This window comes from Lonchura striata, chromosome 4, assembly GCF_050655825.1.
Source record: "Lonchura striata isolate lonStrDom1 chromosome 4, ASM5065582v1, whole genome shotgun sequence".
Classification (NCBI taxonomy): domain Eukaryota; kingdom Metazoa; phylum Chordata; class Aves; order Passeriformes; family Estrildidae; genus Lonchura; species Lonchura striata.
In genome coordinates this window covers 47,027,468-47,045,495 of record NC_140706.1, presented here as the reverse complement: position 1 = coordinate 47,045,495, position 18,028 = coordinate 47,027,468, and the positions used below count along the sequence as shown (strand labels likewise).

General features: G+C 43.9%; 1 protein-coding gene across 9 annotated transcripts in view; it reads right to left on the bottom strand.

Moving 5' to 3' along the window:
* LEF1 (lymphoid enhancer binding factor 1) overlaps window positions 1-18,028 on the bottom strand; it is a 70,648-nt gene that overhangs the window by 20,722 nt on the left and 31,898 nt on the right. For 6 of the 9 annotated variants that reach the window (XM_085578102.1, XM_085578100.1, XM_085578103.1 and 3 more), the window contains 3 exons: window positions 8,630-8,762; window positions 4,588-4,678; window positions 324-446 (listed from right to left, as the gene is read on the bottom strand). In XM_085578102.1, the coding sequence (XP_085434228.1) occupies window positions 324-446; window positions 4,588-4,678; window positions 8,630-8,762 (347 nt within the window). Of the gene's footprint in view, window positions 1-323; window positions 447-2,276; window positions 2,361-4,587; window positions 4,679-8,629; window positions 8,763-18,028 lie in introns of all 9 variants that reach the window. The other 3 variants (XM_085578099.1, XM_021525491.4, XM_085578098.1) reach the window with 1 other exon arrangement.

Below are 18,028 nucleotides of genomic sequence, written 5' to 3'. Positions count from 1 at the left end.
AATTCTGCAGGTAAGAACTTTTCCAGCAGAAGTTCATGAGTTCACACTCAAGCACCAGTCACAACTGGACAGGTCCATGATTATTACTGAATCAAGATGGCTGTTATCAACAGCTTAAAATTGCTGGACTGGAATGAAAAATGGCTTCTCATTACCTTTAGTAAACAGTAGCCCACAGTCCCTGTTTTAGTTATAGGAGAAGAGTTAGAATTTAAAGAGGTCATGAAATGCACTTTTTTAAAGCATCCTTGACTCTTCTTCAGATAGAGTTAGTTCTCAAACATTTATTCATTAGGGGCTATAGAGCAGAAAGGCAGACTCACACATGCATTAGCTCACTGTCGTTGTGCAGATGTTCCTGTTTTACTTGAGGTGTTACAATAGCTGGGTGAGGGATTCCAGTTGTGTGAGGGCCTGGAGGACCAGGAATCATGTGATGTGAAAACCTAAAAGAGAAAACAAAGCAAAGTCTGTAACCCCACTGAAGACAGGCATCAAACACATATTACAGCAGCAGAATGCTCCAAGAATGCAAATGCTATGGTGTTTGCAATGAAGACAACTCTTAAAGAGCACACGAAAAATATTTGGCTATGATTTGTGCATTGTAGCCCAATTATTCAAGAAAAACAAACAAACAAATCAGTCAATATTCTGGTTGTAGAGAAGTTGTCTTATTACCTTTTGGGCAAACACTTTTAGCAATGCACACAAGAAATATTTAATATTTGTACTGTTGCACTATCTAGCAATAAAAATACACATTCCTTAACCAAAAAAATGTATTTCCACACCAATATATAAACATCCTTGAAATACCCACCACCAGCCAATGCAAAGGAGGAAACTGCCATGCAGAAAAAAATAAAATGAAAGAAGAGTCTTTTCAAGAAGTCCCTGATGGCTCTCTTTACTTTTCAAAATACTTAAGGTAAAACATTTTAACATAATTTCATCTGAACCCACTATGCTTACCTCAAATGCTTAAAATAAACTTTGAAAATCCAACATCCTGGATGAAGGATGGGAGCAGGGAGAGATTTTTTGTCCTAATTAAAGCTTCCTTTCATTTGTACAAGAAGGAAAATGGAAAATAAAACCAAAATACCACTGACTGAATAATCCCACCCTACTAACCCAGGTCGTTCTCAAGGACAACTGAGACAGATCTTGAAGGTGCTGAGCGTTGCAAGCTCAGGCGCAGCAGAAAACCTGCTCGCTGTATTTTAAACTGGTGGGAAGTACCGTTAACATGAAAAGCTCATGCTCCAAAGTTTTGCTGAATGAGTGATGGCTAAGGAATGCCATCCAGCCTCTCCTTTCACCATTCCCTAGTCTCCTTGTTGCCCTTTTCCTTCATGTAATCAAAATAAAGGAAACACAAAGCCCTGTAACCAAATTAAGTGATTTTATCATGGAGAAAGAATGTGTTTTCTTCCCAATCACCCTGACAGGCATATGCTTATCATTCCCCTGTAAAGAAGTGAAGGGACAGTGATAATCCAAAGGAGCCCACACACAAAGAGGTAAGAGGACCTACCACTTATCAAGTGGCCTGCCTTAAATCCCTGTGCAGGAGGATGTCTCTTCTACAGATGACAGAAAAAAAACCCCAAGAATTGTATACTGCAACCTCTTGTACACCAAGCACAGGATGCAGAAACTGTCTTTAAAATGCGAAAGCAGAGCATAGGAGGTCTGGAGTGTGTCATGGCCAAGTCTCAATTAGCATTGCTTGCTTGCACTTACACATAAAGACACAGTGCCTGAGTCACACACCAGTACAAATACTGTGCTGGCATCCCCTGCCATTAGTGGCTTTGGGCTATGAAATACCTACTTGTGAGCAAGATTCCACTGAGAGCATTACCTATGTGATTCAAGACTAATTACCAACAACTTTGAAATTGGAACTGGAGAACACAGACTACAGTGACAATCCACCTGGTTGCATACTGACATGAGCAAGACACTATGCGTTGCATCTAGAAATGAACTAATAACTCATTTCAGATGAAACAGCTCAATTAATTGTTGACAATTCACTGGGTGCTCCTCATTGCAACACTTCAGAGACTGACAAGAAAATGCTGAATGAGACCAGTGTGGGATCCAGGCAAACTGCATATATACACAGAAGTTAAATAAAAATGTATGCATAAGGGTTTAGCTGACTGAAAAGCAAGCAAAGGCAGACCAAGATGCAAGCAGAAGAGCAACTTGCCCTCTAATGCCAGCAGTTACTCCCCAGTCAGTCATTCACCTCCTACACCTACCTGGACATGGAAGGGTCGACTGAGAGTGAGGATGGATAGGGCTGCCTGAATCCACTCGAGATGGGATATACAGGCTGACCTTGCCTGAGGTCACAGAAGAAAGGAACCCATCAATCATATGATATGGTATTCAGTGGTTATTCTAGAGTTACAAGCTCTTGATGGGAACTCAGTACTAGTCACAAGTAAATAGTTAGAGCTAACACTTTCAAGAGTTCTGCTAATGAAACTAATGAATACTTAAATGCTCTGAACTTTCTTCCTTGCTATTCAAAGTTTCCACTGGGAGGGAAACCAAAACAACCAGCCTTCCTCCCCCAGGGCACACATACACATGCACACTCCTCTATCTCCATCCCTCTCTCACCTAGTTTTAAAAGCACTGGAATCAGATTTATTAAACAAGCTCCTAGGAAAAAAGCATCTTATTCCGAACAATTCTACTGTAGATCAGAGTGAGAACATCAGATGGTGAATTATTAAGCTAGAAAGCTTTTTGAACAGTTTTATTAAGTCTTTGAAAACTTAGGACTCCCTCCATTAGCATATGCTATAGTGAAGCACAAGTGGACAGCTTTTCTAAGTAGAAACTGATTCCATAAAAAAACCCCAACTTAACCACGTAAAAGCCTACAGTGGCATTAGCCTATCTTACTAGTTAATGATCAAACTTTGCAGTCCAATAAGAGAAGCTTGTGTGAAGTTTTTGCCTCTTTTACACTCTCATATATACAGAACATTTTGCTACCAGTCCATCATTTGAGGTCTTTAATTTTTAACATTATCACATTTTGATTAATTTCAGACCGTGATTGTTCAGTCATGACTACAATGAGCACCCTGACGTAGCATGTGATGGTAATGTGAGCAAGTATCAGCCCAAAAACCTCTACCAACCAGAGAGACACCATACACATCAATCCTGTTCAAACAGCTGCTTATCAACTGGTAAATCAATCAACTCTCAGATGAGAAAAAATGGAACCTGGCCTTTGTAAGGTTCAGGACACAGGTTTTCACTCTTGCAGCATATAACTGGAAATGAACAGTGCTGCATATTACTGGAAATGAAAGGGAAGAGGAAATTAAAAAAAAAAAAAAGTTGAAGGAAGTCTCGACAGTGCTACCTCACAGCAGGGAGCCATAGCATAAGGGCCAGTTGAGTATGTCCCGCTGCTGGTGAGTGCTGCTGAACACATCCCCGAGCCTTGTAAGGTTGGATCTTGTCTCCCTCTTCTTTCTTTTTGCCTTCTTCCCTCCCCCCAGTTTCTGCACCAAGAAACCATTCAGAAGAAAGGAGTGACCGCATCTGGAAAATGCATGCTAGCAACTGCCTGGTGGCAAAGGAGGTGAGGAGTCAGCTAAGCAGCAAAATGAGGAAGGGGAAGGAGGGAAAGACTTAAAAAATAGATGGTCAGATACTTCCATATTCTAGTTTGATATCTACTAATTATTTGTTCCAAAAAGGCATGAGGCCTTTCCTGAAAGATATGCCAGTAATACAACATTTCACCAGCTTCTGCTCTGTACTTTCTCTGCCTGTTGTCATCTGGATCATGTTTCCCTCCCATGGAGATATTAAAAAATTAAAAAGTCTGCATCCCTCATTGTGTGGGCATAGACTAGTCACAATACAGATTCTAAAGCACTGAAATTGTGGCCAAATTGCCTTATTCCCTGCTCCAGAGAACTGAAGGCAAGTACATATCTACCCCAAGGACACATGAAGCACCCTGGCAAATCTATTCCTCCAAAAATGCCACATTCCCTCCAAAAGGAAAATGACACCCTGAGTGGCAGCAAGAGATCATGAGAGTGCTAGTATTAGCAAGAGCAGCAAGATCTTCCAGTGACAGAGGCTTCTCTCCATACAGAAACTGTAAAAAGCAGCAAGCTACAAAAGTTTGTTCTCCATTTGGGGCAGTTTTAAGATTTCCCCCCACCCTCCCCACTTCAAAGTTCTTTCTTACCTCCCCTCTCCTCAGTAATTGCCATTTTATTAAAATTTACATTTAATTACTTGAGAAGTATTTTCTGCTATCTTTCCAAAAGCTAAGAGCCACAAATCTGAGCCATAAGAAACATACAGACTTCAAAATGTAATCTACACACTTCAGTTCCTCTACTGTGTTCAAAGAACAGATTCGTTTAATTTCAAAGATAAACATTTTTTTCATCTTTTCAACTAAAATAAAGTAGCAATTTCTTACTGGGATGACATTATTATTATTTTGTAATTGCTGCAAAAGATGGAACAATAGCGAATGGTGTGAACACGCGCCTGTCTGAAAAGAAGCTAAAAAAATCTTACCAGCCAAGAGGTGGTGTTATCTGTCCAACCCCCCCTGGAGACAAGGGATAGAAGGTAGGGAGATCAGGAGCTGGAGGATGTCTGGACATGCCTGTTAAAAAGCACAGAAGAATGAGTGATTTCCCCTCAAAATATATGACCTACAGTTCCCAGCTGATACTATAGTGGAACTAGTACTGTGGATAAGGAATAACAACCTTCTTGGTTAGTGTTAAAAGCAAAAGGCTCCATGGGCCACCTTTAAAATAATTTGCACACAATACTGCAATTCAAAGGGAGATACCAGAAAAAAACAAATGGAAGAAACAAAAGGAAAAAAAATGGAAAAATGGAAGAAGGAAATAAATGCATGGGTAAGGACCTGTGCAAGTTTAGATCTCCTGTGAAGTGCATTAGATGCTACTGTCCTCTCAATGGTCTCACCAAACCCAACAGGATCATGAGGACCTCTTCTAACACATCATGAAGCAAGGGGAAAATACAGTGTTGTCAAAGAGGCAGCACAGCAGAGCTATTAGATTAGGTAAATTGCCACTTTCGTATTTTCACAGGTTCCCTTATGGATTCACAGATTTTGCAAACTTGCTACCACAGAGGATCAGTGGTTAATTAAGAATCATTTTCAGGCCTGTAATGGTCACACTTGATATGATTCATTTGGCTTCCAATTGTCACTCCAGTTCCAACTAAGCTCTTCATCAAGTTGACTCTTGTGGGCTCCAAGGTCAATCTGTTTTGCAATGGTAGTATTTCATGGAAAAATAAGAGTCCCATCAGGAATGATCCATCAGCTCACATTCCCCAGAATACAGAGTCCTACAACTGCAAGAATCACCTCAAGATTAAAGCTAATCCTCCTCCCAAAAGGGTATGTGGTCTCCATTCTTCACCTAAACCTTGTGCCCCCAGGAGACATGGAATTACAGTTACAGAGGCCACAAAGACATTGGTTTATTTAAATGTGTTTGGGGAAGAGGGGGTGAAGCAGAAGAAATTGTTAAGTCTACTTCACATGTTAAATCAGCTGCTTTAAAAGGGTATTAAATATTTATGTGGTGACACTCCAAAGACTGAACGTGTGATACCTTGAGACTTAGTTTATAGACTGATTCCCCTGCCCAGTTTGTACTTAAATCTTCTGAATTTAATTACAAGATTTGAAGAATATCTTTCAGAACCATGTACAAGAAAGCATGGAAAATAATACCAGTGGTGTCATTGTCTCAAAAAAACTGAATTTTCAGACTTGGAACCACAACCTAAGTGATCAAATTTCTGGCCAGCTGTCTTTACAAAGGTGTAAAACAGCTGGTAGCTGACAGGAAATAAAACACTTTACATATCCCAGGGCTTTTACATGAGAGGGAGCACTCTTTCTGAGTGGTTAAAAAAAAAGAAAACCAAACAAGGTGTAAAAGCAGCCCAGCGTCTCATCTCTCACGTCTCTGATGATGACTGATGCTCCTGGAAGTGATGACATGACCTTGCCCCAGCCAGACCAAGTTCTGCAAAAGGAACTGGGTCATTCCTTCCCCAGAATCTGCAGTTCTGACTCATGGAGACAACACTACTCTCTCTTAACTAATGCACAGTTGTTATTGCTAATCCAAAACTTCTGGCCCCTTATAGAGGGCTACCAGCACCTAGCACCCACAGGAGCACACAGAGCTACCATATGGCCAGCACCCTCCAAAGCAAGTTCTCTTGATTCTCTTGAGAGGGTTAAGAAAGAAAAAAAAAAATTAAAGAAATAAAATAAAGAAGTGACTGCCTTTAGGAAGTTAGTGCTGTGTGTCCATCCCAAAGTGCCTTGTGTACAAGAGGCAGTGCTGAGGGCAAGCTGTGGACCGCCTTGTTGGAGGATTTTGGTGGGAGGAGGGCACCAGGGCTAGGGCGCCAGGGCAGTGCCTTATTCCAGACCCACAGTGGGAGGCGAGGACAGAAACAATGGTTGGAGGCGTTTGGCAGAGGACCTGAGGAAAAAAAAAATCCTCTCTTTGCAGCAATTGCATGGGCTACTTCACTGCGGCTGCTCCCACATGCCGGTGGCGCCGAAACATGGAGTATGGACAGAAAGACCACACACATCAAGGAGACCATCCCAGACAAAACCAGTAGTCTCCAGCCTGTATTATCCACATCATCCATCCCCATCATTGCCAGACACTGAGCAAAGGGATCAAGAGCCTGTTCAGGAACTCCAGAGGGCAATGAGATTTGTGCCTCCTGGCAGAGGCCCTCAGCAGGCTTGAACTCGTGACTGGTGGATGCTGGACAAGGGAGAGGGTAGAGAAGAAGCAGAAGAGAGGATGTACAGCAGAAACAAAAAGCCAACAAACCAGATGTTGTTCAGTTGGAGTCTGCTGTACAGGAATACAAAAATAAACTGGGGCAAAGGCAAAAAGATGGGGTACAGAAGGGCAAACTCAATATTCAGTAAGCAGAAACCTCTTAAGCTCACAAACTGCAGCAGCGGGTTGTGCCCCAGCTGTCACAGCCAGCTTCTGCAAGAGGTGGAAATCCCATTCTCTTATCGCATGGCACCCCTGGGATTTCAAGGAATGAGTGTGAATATCCTTCTCCTGGGCACTGATGCAAAGGAGGGAAGACAAATGAGGACAGGAGGTCTCCATTTGCTTCTTCCAAGTCTGAAAAAGATATTGTATACATATTTACAGACCAGGCAGAATGCTTTTAGTATTCCCCCTCCCTAGAAAAAAACAAAACCTAACCAACAAACAGCAAAAACCACAGAGAGCCACCAAGCCATAGCATTTTCTGGATGTAGCTCATGTTATTATCTCCATAGCACAGCCAAAATAAAACCTAGGCATTCAGGGAAGGACAGAACAAAAGAAGTCTCTCTCCCTAAACAATGATGACTAAAAGCCTCTTCAGATAAATGGGACAACTCTGCACATGGATGTGTGCCCAGGTAAAGCAGAGCTTCAGGATTTTCTCAAATGGGTGCCACAGCACAGTGGGACACATGAGCGCAGAGAGAGGCAGGGAGAGGCATCCTCCAGGACTAGTCATGGCATTTACATATCTCCTGCTCATGCAGAGATATCCAGACTACAGTGAATGCCTTTGTAAAGCCTCTGCTCCCTCTTTCCCTCCTCACCACCAGCTCTCCCATGCAGGCTTTTTCTGCTCAGGTTCTTACTCAAACCCTGTCTCAGACCCATGATGGCCATAGCCAGTCCTCCCCTGGCACCTCCCCAACTTCCATCATATCCCTCTTGCAACCCATTGCAAGCAAGCACACCCTTCCCAGGAATCTCTTATGTTCTCCTGGGCACTGTGCAGCAGCTCTTGATACAGGCTGGGATTGACACCTTGGAGACTTGGAGACTTCCCTGGGGGCCTGCAGACTGACCCTGCGCTGCTCTGACATTCCCAGACGTGGACCTAGGAGGGTTTTGTGTTAGCCTTAAGGGGTCCTGAAGGTGAAGAGAAAACTGACATCCATGGCTCAGACATCTAAAAAGACGCTTTATGCAGAAGGCAGCCAGCACAAGAAGGTTAAAAAACATCAGATTTGTAAAGCTTTTACTTCCACAGGCTCAAAACTATTTTTATGGGCTACTCCTTGATTATGCCAACTGATATATAGAAGAATATGGACAGCCAGAATACAAGGACATAAAAAAAGTGAAAAAAAAGCTTTCAATAACACCACTACTGAAGCACATGCTCCCTGTTTTTGAGAAGGTAAGGGATGGTTGCCCTTTCTGTATTTGCACGTTGGAAGCCTGGGGCACCACAGGAGATGGTGAAGACTGGCTTCTGTTTACTGAGATTTTGAAAGACTTTGATGAGAAAAGCAAGACCAAAGTTTCACATTAGAAGGAGCATAAAAATTTAAGCAGCCAAGTTAAGTATCAGCATCATGGCAGAATTATCATCTCTGAAAGTGGACATACGCACCTGGAAGCCTCCCTCTAAAATATTACAAATTGGTAATATTGGCTCTGTCAGCAGCACAAAGGGCACCAGGGCCACCCTGCATCCCCACTGTGCTGGGAAAGGATGGGCTCACCTTGTTTGGAGCTGACGTCAGAGGGGACGTGAGACGGGTGTGACCCCGGGGAAAAGTGCTCATCGCTGTAGGTGATAAGAGGGGTGAGGGGGTGAACCGCATGAGAAGGCTGTACCACGGGCACCTTGTTGGACTGCAAAAGAAGAACAAAAATTAAATTGTGCTAGTGAGGTGAGGCTTCTGCTTTGCAAAAAAAAAAAAAAACCAACAACAAAAAAAAAAAAACCAAAACAAACCCAAACGAAAAAAAACCCCAATATTCCCAAGATGCTATTTTAAAATATTTGCAGTACTGAAGCAAGGGAAACAGATGGACAGACATGACATTGGGGCTAGTGGATGGAAAGCAGGTTTGCTGCCAGAATCGGCATCCTCAAACCACTGGCACCCGAAAAGGGATGCAGATATTGAGGAAATGCAGGGAAATGGGTGGGGGCCAGGAGCACGAAGAAAGTCATTTGGGAGACATTGAGACAGGGCTGCGGAAATGGCACATGGAGAGGTGCAGGGCAGGAAGAGCAACGTGCTGCGCAGGCAGGCACTGTGCATGAAGGGCTGTGACCTAAGGACAGCAGAGTCAGCAGTAGTGCTGGAGAAACCCTTTGGTTAGGGGAATAGCATTTAAAAAAAGAAGGCTTAAAGTACAGGTTTGCCATATCTCCAGCCTTAAAAGCAACACAAGCTTCATCAGCTTCCTTCTTCCTCCCCACTGCTCTTCCTGCATGGCCATTGACATGGCACAGCTGGGACAAACCCCCACCATCACCAGAGGAACAGCAAGTTTGTCCCTTTTACAAACTCTGGTTGAAAACTCTGGTCTGTCTACTGGGTAACTGAAGGGTCACCCTTAGAAAACTGATTTCATATGTGAACAGTTGGCAGTGGCCTCTCAAGATGGTCAGTGAGAGGGGAGACGTGCTGAGCGCACGGCACAGCTGGAAGGCCTCCGACTCTATCAAGGAGAACTCAAAGCGCTACAAACACCCACAAGGGTCCTGAAATGAGTGCCATAAGGTGATGTCCCTGCAGGGCAAGATGCACACTTCCCATCAGCACCTCCCAGAGTGCAGAGGCACACAGGAGGAGGCAGGCAACACAACAGAAGGATGCTGTCCAAAATTACCCCCTAAGATCAACGTTGCAAGACAATGGAACTCCTCAATCCCAATGAAATCCTGCATTATTAATGCTGCTTGAAACTCAAGTTGCTCTTTTCACGGTGGGACGAGCTGCAGTGATGATGCCAGCATGTGACAGGCACTCCTCATTTGTGCCCTGCCGCTCTACCTTGCCCCTTAGCACAAATAATTATGAACAAACAGGTTTTTAATAAAATTCCCCAAAAATATAAAGCTATCCTCCAGACAGACACACTGACAGCAAAGATAGCCTGTCCTTATAGGAAAAAAAATAGTAATTTAAAAGGCCAATGAAATTAATTTTCATTGAGGTCACTATTAAAATTCTGGCACAAAGCAGATATTAGGACATAGCTTCATGCACGAGTCCATGATTTTTCTGAACTTCTGGAAACAGACGAGTTATTAAATGGACAACTCAATTTATTGTTAAGGCTGGTAGGAGTAGAGGAAAGGGAGCAATCGGGAGCCAATGCAGCATTTTCTGCTTTCCTTGTTTCCAGAGCACCACCTTAAGGAACTTGCATTAGCAGGCAGTATCTTCTTAATGTCTGACCTATCCCTCCAGTCATATAGCTCAGAATCTGGTGCCATGAATTTTTGCTAAATTATGCTATCCTTGCTCTCCTCTTAATTTTACGGTTTTCAACACAGATTTGCTTTCCTGTGGGAAAGAGATAAGAACCTGAGGATTTTAATTTAAGCTTCGGCCTTGTCTTATATTTTGCAAGATGGAGAGAGAAAGCAGCGCTAGTAGGTGTTTTAAAGCCAACAAGCATTAGGTCCATTTTTGTGACCAAATAATAAAAGCCATATGAATTCTCAATAATATCTTTGAGTTGAGTTGTAAAGGGGATAGCTCAGACTGCTATTCATCTTCCCCATCCGTATAAATTCCACAAAAAACAGATGCCAACAAATTTCAGACAATTTACAAATCGGGCCTCAGTCTTTAGCTATGAGACTCATGGGCCAGCCCACCATTCAGCCATTACTTTATCAACAGTAAACTATATTATGAATAAAGATAAGCAATAGATGTATTTAGGTCACACACGCACACAGCTGCTAATCAGCATTAATTTCTCAAAATTTAGTAATTAACATTTTGTATTGTACTGGATGTAATTGTCATGCATGCCCCTGGTATCAGGGTTCCTTGCTTTTAGAAATCACCATTTATACTTGGAGCATGCCAATCCCTGTACCCCCTCATTCTCCAGCATCCTGCAGATTTTATTTTATTTTCTAATTCTCAGCATCTTATCCCCTAAGCCCATGGCAGCGGCTTTCAACGGGCAAAGGAACCGTGAGAAGTCAGGAGAAAAGCAAACCGCTTGTCAGTGGGCTTAAAATTAACATATAAACGGGCCATATCTCCATTAAGAGCATTTGGGGGTCTGCAGAGCCAGAAAGTGGGAGGAAAAAAGTAACAATAAAAAATAGCAATAATGCAAAGCTTCACAGACTGCCTGCCCCACACTGCTTTGGGAAGACCTGGGGATCTCTGGCAGCTAAATCCTGCTGGTTGTCCTGGCGAGACAACAGGCGGGGGCTCGCTGGGCACAGACTGAGCCTCCCCATTCCCTCTGGTCCCACTGAGGTGGCCACAGAGATTGACAGCAGGAGGACACACAGGGTGACACATGCACGATGAAACCAGGAGGAGAAAGGCCTGATAACATATTTTCCAAAAGGCCTATGGACTTGAAGTGGTTCTGCCACAGCACCTGCCCTACAAGGCAACCTAGACGGGTTATCTGGGCCTTCCTCACAGAGAGGGTTCAGGGCAGGAGACCAAGACCTCATATGCAGACACCTGTTTGCCCCTCTTGCCACCCTCTCAACTCTCCCATCCCCTGCTGCAGTAAGGGATTGGCCCTAGGCACCACACCCAGTCCCATGGACACTGTCCTGCACCCTTTGCCCTGGGGACATCTGTGCTCAGGATATTGCCAAAGCCCCTTCCACCATCTACTGCTGCCTTCCAGGGCTGTGAACTATGGCCAAATCCTACCTCACTCTGAGGTACAAAACTCTGCTGACCAGACTGCTTCTACTGCTTCCCAGTCTTTACCCACTGGCTTCCTCCTCCCACAAACATGGCATCCCTACTACACTTGTCTCCCCAAATCCTCCAAAGACAATGCATACAGCTGCAGAAACACTTGAGAGACTGACAGAGATCCGATCTTGGTCAACATGACCTCCATGCAGGGGGAATGCCATTCCCCATGGCTTGCTGAGCACTTGCTGACCAAGCCCACAACCAGCTCTTCCTGGCACACTGGTGCCATTTATACCTAATACAGGCAGGGTCCATAGAGTGTCTTTTCTCCTCAGCACAGCCCGAAAATCTGCAAAACCCAATCAGTCCACATGCCTTCGATGAGACAATTACATAATTATGCACTATCCTATGTGAAGTTCTTTGGTATTTCAGTACAGAAATTATACTTCATCCACCCACCAAAACATAGCATTTTGGTGCAAGTAGGTACTCAAGTAGCTTCTAAAACCACAATAAAGTGAATGAGGATTAAATTTCCATTTCTATTCTCATTTCCAAGACAATCTGAAGAAGCTGAACATTTGTTGAAGCTGTCCCTAGCACAGCTCCAATGCCACATAAATGGTGTATTACCACACCACACCAGTGAAGTTCCATTTTCTTTGCCTAAGGCTCTTCACACAACCTGGAAAGTAAAGGAAACGGGACATACAGTACAGCACAAGATATGCAATTTGGAGAAAGTAAATAACTAAAAATGAGGACCTGTTGTTCACAACTTGAAGACCTCCTGTTACATTTGAGGACACCGTATCATGCATCTATTACCTGTTACAAACACTAAAGGTTAATGGCAAAGGGATAAGCCTATTTCTATTGGCCTAGGGACACACAGCTGTGCCCCACAGCACTGAGCTCACAGGGACACTTCTGAGTGACTCAGTCTTGGTGGTCTCCTTCTCAGAGACCACATGGCCACCACGGTTCCAGTCCCAGAGCAGTCTTGCAGCACAGACCACGCCAGTATCCTTTGGGAACTGGCCTCTGTGTGGCCCTCCCTAGGGCACTTTTTCTCATCAGCTTGGCCTTCCCAGTTGGTATCTTTTATTTCTCCTAAGCATGTGCTCTCAGGTTGAACTGAAGCAGTGAAGGCAGGGACAGTCCCCTGAAGGACACCAACTGTACTGGAAACAGCAGGAGCCAAAATATTTGGCCAGTTAGGGCTAAGATGAAACTGCTATTCAGTTTTATGAGTGACCTGAAATAAAACCCCAAAATCCCCACTACAATATTGGTGGGCAAAGAGTAAGAGCTGCAGGGAAGAGGGCCCTGACCCAGAAGCTGGCATTATCCCAGCAGGAGCTTTGCTATGCACTGGATACCTGTTCAAAGCTATTGCTGTGTTAAAGTAACTCAGGAACAGGTCAGTACAACAGCAAACACTTCCCTTGCAAACAGCAATCACAGTCTGCAAGTGGTAAAACTTGAACTTACTCAGGCATTTTGGCCAGGGCAAGGAGCAGAGTAAGAAATCCCCTGGCTGCAACACTGGCACAGTTCCTGCCACATGGTTGGATGACCCCTGCAAGTGCCCTGCACTGGCAGTGCTGCACCTGCACTCAGAGCCACTCACCATTTCTGACATGTGCCTGCCCTCTCATCCGAGGAGCACACTGTGAGACAGTTCAGACTAATCTCTGCTGAGCTCGCTGTGAAATGCTGCGGCACAAATTCAGTCTGAATCCAGTAAGTTTCCCTCATTTTTGAAATGCTTCTGAAGAAAAGCAAGAGTCCAGGAAAAAAATACCCTCAAGCCCTCTCCAAACAGCCAGCTAATGCTTCAGTGAAGGTCCACACCTGTAAGGTATCTTATATGCAACAAGTGTGCAAAAACTATAAAAAGCCTGAGACAGCCACAGCAAAAATGCCTATAGGTCAGCGCTGGGCGAGGCAGGCAGCTGGGAGATCCTGCTGGAGCTGGGACCACCATTTGTTCCAGCTGCTGCACAGAGAAAGATATTAAATTAATGACCCTTCAAAGGACACGCATCTACAAAGGAGGTCACAGGCATGCAGGGAGCTTTGCAGAGAACCATGAGGCAAGCAAGCCTCTGCACACAAGACCCAAGCCTCCCTCGTCAAAGGGAGGTGCTGTGTTGGTTTTTATTTTTCCTCTTTTCTTTAAACACTAAGTCACTTCTAAAAAGCCAAAAAAAAAAAGGTCCCAGCCTGTCCACTCTTCCTCTCCTGTCAGCAAGTAATGCATTGGTTACAGATACTAGCAGATGGTCTTCTCAGTTAAGACTAAAATAAGTCAACTAAAAAAAAAAAAAACCAAACCAACTTAAGGATGAATAAATGCATGCATTTCTTTTCATTCCTGAAAGAAGGGGCCATTCGAAGAAACAGCTTCAACTTTTTGACAACAAGTATTAAGTTTAGGGAGAAAACAACAGACAGCTCCTCCAAAAAGCCCCACCACCAAAACATCTCCAAACCTTTCCACTACTGTTATAGTAGTACTTCAAAATAAAAGAACTAAATGGTCCTGTTATTGTGGGAGAATTTGAAACTAGGATATAAAGAGACAAGAAAAATTCATCTCTTTTTTTAAACCTATTATCATTTCTGGACCCCCAAAATCATCCTTAGGCTGAAGGTTTCAGCAAACCCAGAAGACAGCAGTTTCAGCTGTCCTCTCAAAATACCGACAACATTTTAATGGCTAAACTAACCCTGTACTTATGCCTTTGCTGACCAGCTGTTGCAATAAAAATGCAAGATCAGGAAGAATGTTATTTTGGAGCAATGTCAAAACCAGGCCCTCGCCTGGGTTCATCACAGATGGGCTTCAGCAAAGGAGTATCAGTTGTGGAAAAGGAGGAGGTAACAGTAACATGTTTTGGCCAAAACTAGTTACTAGTAGAGGAAACAAGCGCATCTGCACCAGCAGTAATAGCAATCACAATTTGCCACTTCCTGGGAGCAATTGTACAATCCTTTTTCATAGACAACTTCACAAATATGCGGCAAGGTCAATATATAGAGAGGTTACTCCTCAATATATATATAGGTTACTCCCTCATTCCCCAGCCATTGTTTAGAGAAAGGAGTTTTGTGTCCAAAGCCAGCTTCTTTCTAGGCTCTTGACAGCAAAGATAATTTTATGCTTAATTTTCAAAACCTTCTCCAGTCCTTGGACAGTGCACTTGGGAAAATGCCAAAATGGCTATGGTGGGGGGTGGCTTGCAGCATTACTTTTAGCCTCACCTGAAGCGAAAAGGAACAGGGATAGGAAAGCACAGGAACACGCTGCTCACAGGGAACAGGGGCTTAGGAATACTGTGATTTATGAGAAGACAAATAAAGAAGGCACAGTCTTTTAACCCTGCTTGGGAACTGGGCAGCAGGAGGCCATTTATCTCACTGACCTTTCATGCTTACCAGCAGCAGGGGGGACACCCCAGGGACTTGCCATTTTAAGGAGGTGAAGTGAAATGCTGCATCGATGCTAATGTGAAACTTTCAGCTTCACAACTGCTAACACTTACTCAGAACAAAAACTAAAATCAAAACCGCACATTTCAAGGGGCAAACTGATGGCTTGACGACGTTAGAAAAAAATCCTCCTGGTTTCCCTTTTCCTCATGTGCCGTACTCAACTCTTCACCACGAAACTACGTTGCACTTAGTGCTGGGAGTCAGGAAAGAGCAGAACAAGAAAGTTACTCTAAGTCAGTCATTGAAAGTTTCCTCATCTCCCAAGGACATGCTGCATTCATGAAACCAGAGCCAGAGCATGCCAGGAGCCCTCAGAAGTTTGAGAGAAGAAGCTGCCAGTACATCATCAGCAGGTAAAGGAGGCACCCAGGATGCATGCCAGAGCTTCCCGTGGTTACTTGGGAGCAGGAAAAGTTTGTGACCTTTTTCCAATTGTTCACACCACTTTCCTTTTTGGGAAGCCCAGGAGCAAGTGGCTGTGTCTGCAATGCACGGGAAAGGCAGCTTCACAGCCAGCAGGACCATGCCACAGTCCACAGACACAGAGATCAGCACCTGAAGCAAAGGGCTGTCACGGCTGAAAGTGCAGGAAGCATACAAGGACAGGCAAAAGGAATTGGAGAAAACTGCTCTGCCTGAAACCCAAAGGTTGGTGTGCAATAAAAAATTCAGTGCAACAGTCAGGGGAGCATTGCAAAGGAAAGCATAAATGTGATTTGACAAAGCCTAGAATAAATACCTATCTACTAGATGGATTACCATCAGTCACTAAATTCAGGCTAATTACAACATTAGTGAGAAAACACCACTATTGGCTTGTCTACATTTTTGTCTTTTTCCAACTTTTTCACCCTTCCCTCCCCTTCAATCTTGGAAATTAATATAGCATAACTATGACTTTTTCTGCTGGAAAGTTGTAATAAGCATTTGAGTTCCCTCAAGACAGATTTAAAAACACGGATGTTGAATATCCAACAGAAACATGCTTTATTTCAAGTGTTCATTAAGCACTGCCATTAAGTAAGTGATTAAAGCACACCCAGTATTAAAATTGCTTGATTAGAAATCCCCTGCTATCTCCATTTCTTCTCTCCCATGACTTCTTAATTTGTTTGTTCTTGCCTGCTCAGGGAGGCTGTCAGGAGACCTGGATGCTGGTGAACCATGTGGGAAGCCAGGCAGGTCTTGTAAGGCTCTGATCAGGGGAGCACAAGCTCACGTCAATTTCTGCACTGTGAGTTCACATATACAGAGATAACACCCAGTTTTACACAGCCCATTGGTTTTGGAAATATCACTTACAGGGTATTTAATTAGCAGAAAAGCCACATGCTCACAGAAAAGACTTTCCCTGTTAGAATATTTTACAATGTCTTATTTCACTCTCTAAACTCAGCAATGAGTTCTCTTAGATGGAGATCAGCTGCCAGCAAACACTCCACAATTTGACAGACAATGCTTGTTTTAAGCTCTGATTTCTGCAAGAAGGTCCTTTAACTTTGGCCATCCTGAACAACACATCTTTTTCCTGATGTAAAGACGAGCCCCACATCCAATAAGCAGGAACCTGCAATATCAAATCACACACAAGCCCAGGAATCTCTTAGCACCCCCAAACACCTGGTAAATGGGACTGCTGCCACTACAAATGCTCTTGATGGTGACACACCCCTTTACCCTGCACAGTATTTTTCTTTAGCCTAGTGCATCCTTGTCACATACAAGCAATTCCATCAGCTGGAAAGATGTTTCCCCATGGTATCCAGACCTTTCCAGAACACTTTCAGTTTGTTATTGGCTAAAGAGAACAGAAGCCTAGCAATGCTTTAACAAACCCAAGCTTGAGCCCCTGGGTTGCAGAGTTCTGGCTTATTGCTTGCTTGGACAATAAGGACAATTGTCCTAATCCACCAGAGGAAGCCCCACTGGACATCAGAGGAGCCAGTGCCCAGAGCCCAGCAGCTTGCCAGGGGGGAACAGTGGAATGTTGCCAGGGACACCCAGGGGTTCTGAGTGGGACGAAGGGGGCTGGAGTCTATCCTGGTGTCACCTCTTGTGCCATCTTCAGCTCTTTCCTGGGGACAAAGCTGCTCTGGTATCTGTCAGCAGAGTTGTCTGCCGAGTTAAGACAAACACATGAGGTTGTTTTGCTTGCCTCGAGGTTATCAGGATCTCTGCTCACAACAACTTTGGCATTTTCTCCGGCATACTCAGAGCCACAAGATCATGTGCTTCAGTCCAATGTTCAAACCTTGGAAATGGCTCAGGCAAGTAAAACTCCATCTACCACATAAGCACACAAGTATTGTGTGAAGGCAGGTTGTCCGACAGCAACCTCTGAAGCCCAGCATTTCTGTTCTGGCAGACGACGTGCGTCACAGGATGGGATAACTTTTCCTCACCAGCCTCCTCAAGTCCCACAGGATACAGACCCAGGCTCCTGGGGGGAACCAAGAAAAAAATCCATCCTGCACCCTGGTGACAGGAAGATGCCTTTCGGCACTGTACACACAGTGGATCAAAAGTGCTTGAAATAGGACCTCTCTTAAATGTATTTATATTAAGCCTATGTTTCAGCCTGTCCAACACCATATGTCTTAACAAAGACTATCAGAGGCCCAGAAAACTGAGAAATGGGTCAACTTCTCTCTGAGCTGCAGTTTTCAAGGTGCACTAAATAGAGATGTTCTCAATTAAGAAAATGCAGAGTGTGACATGTATTGGGAAAACATCTTAGCTCTGTCACAG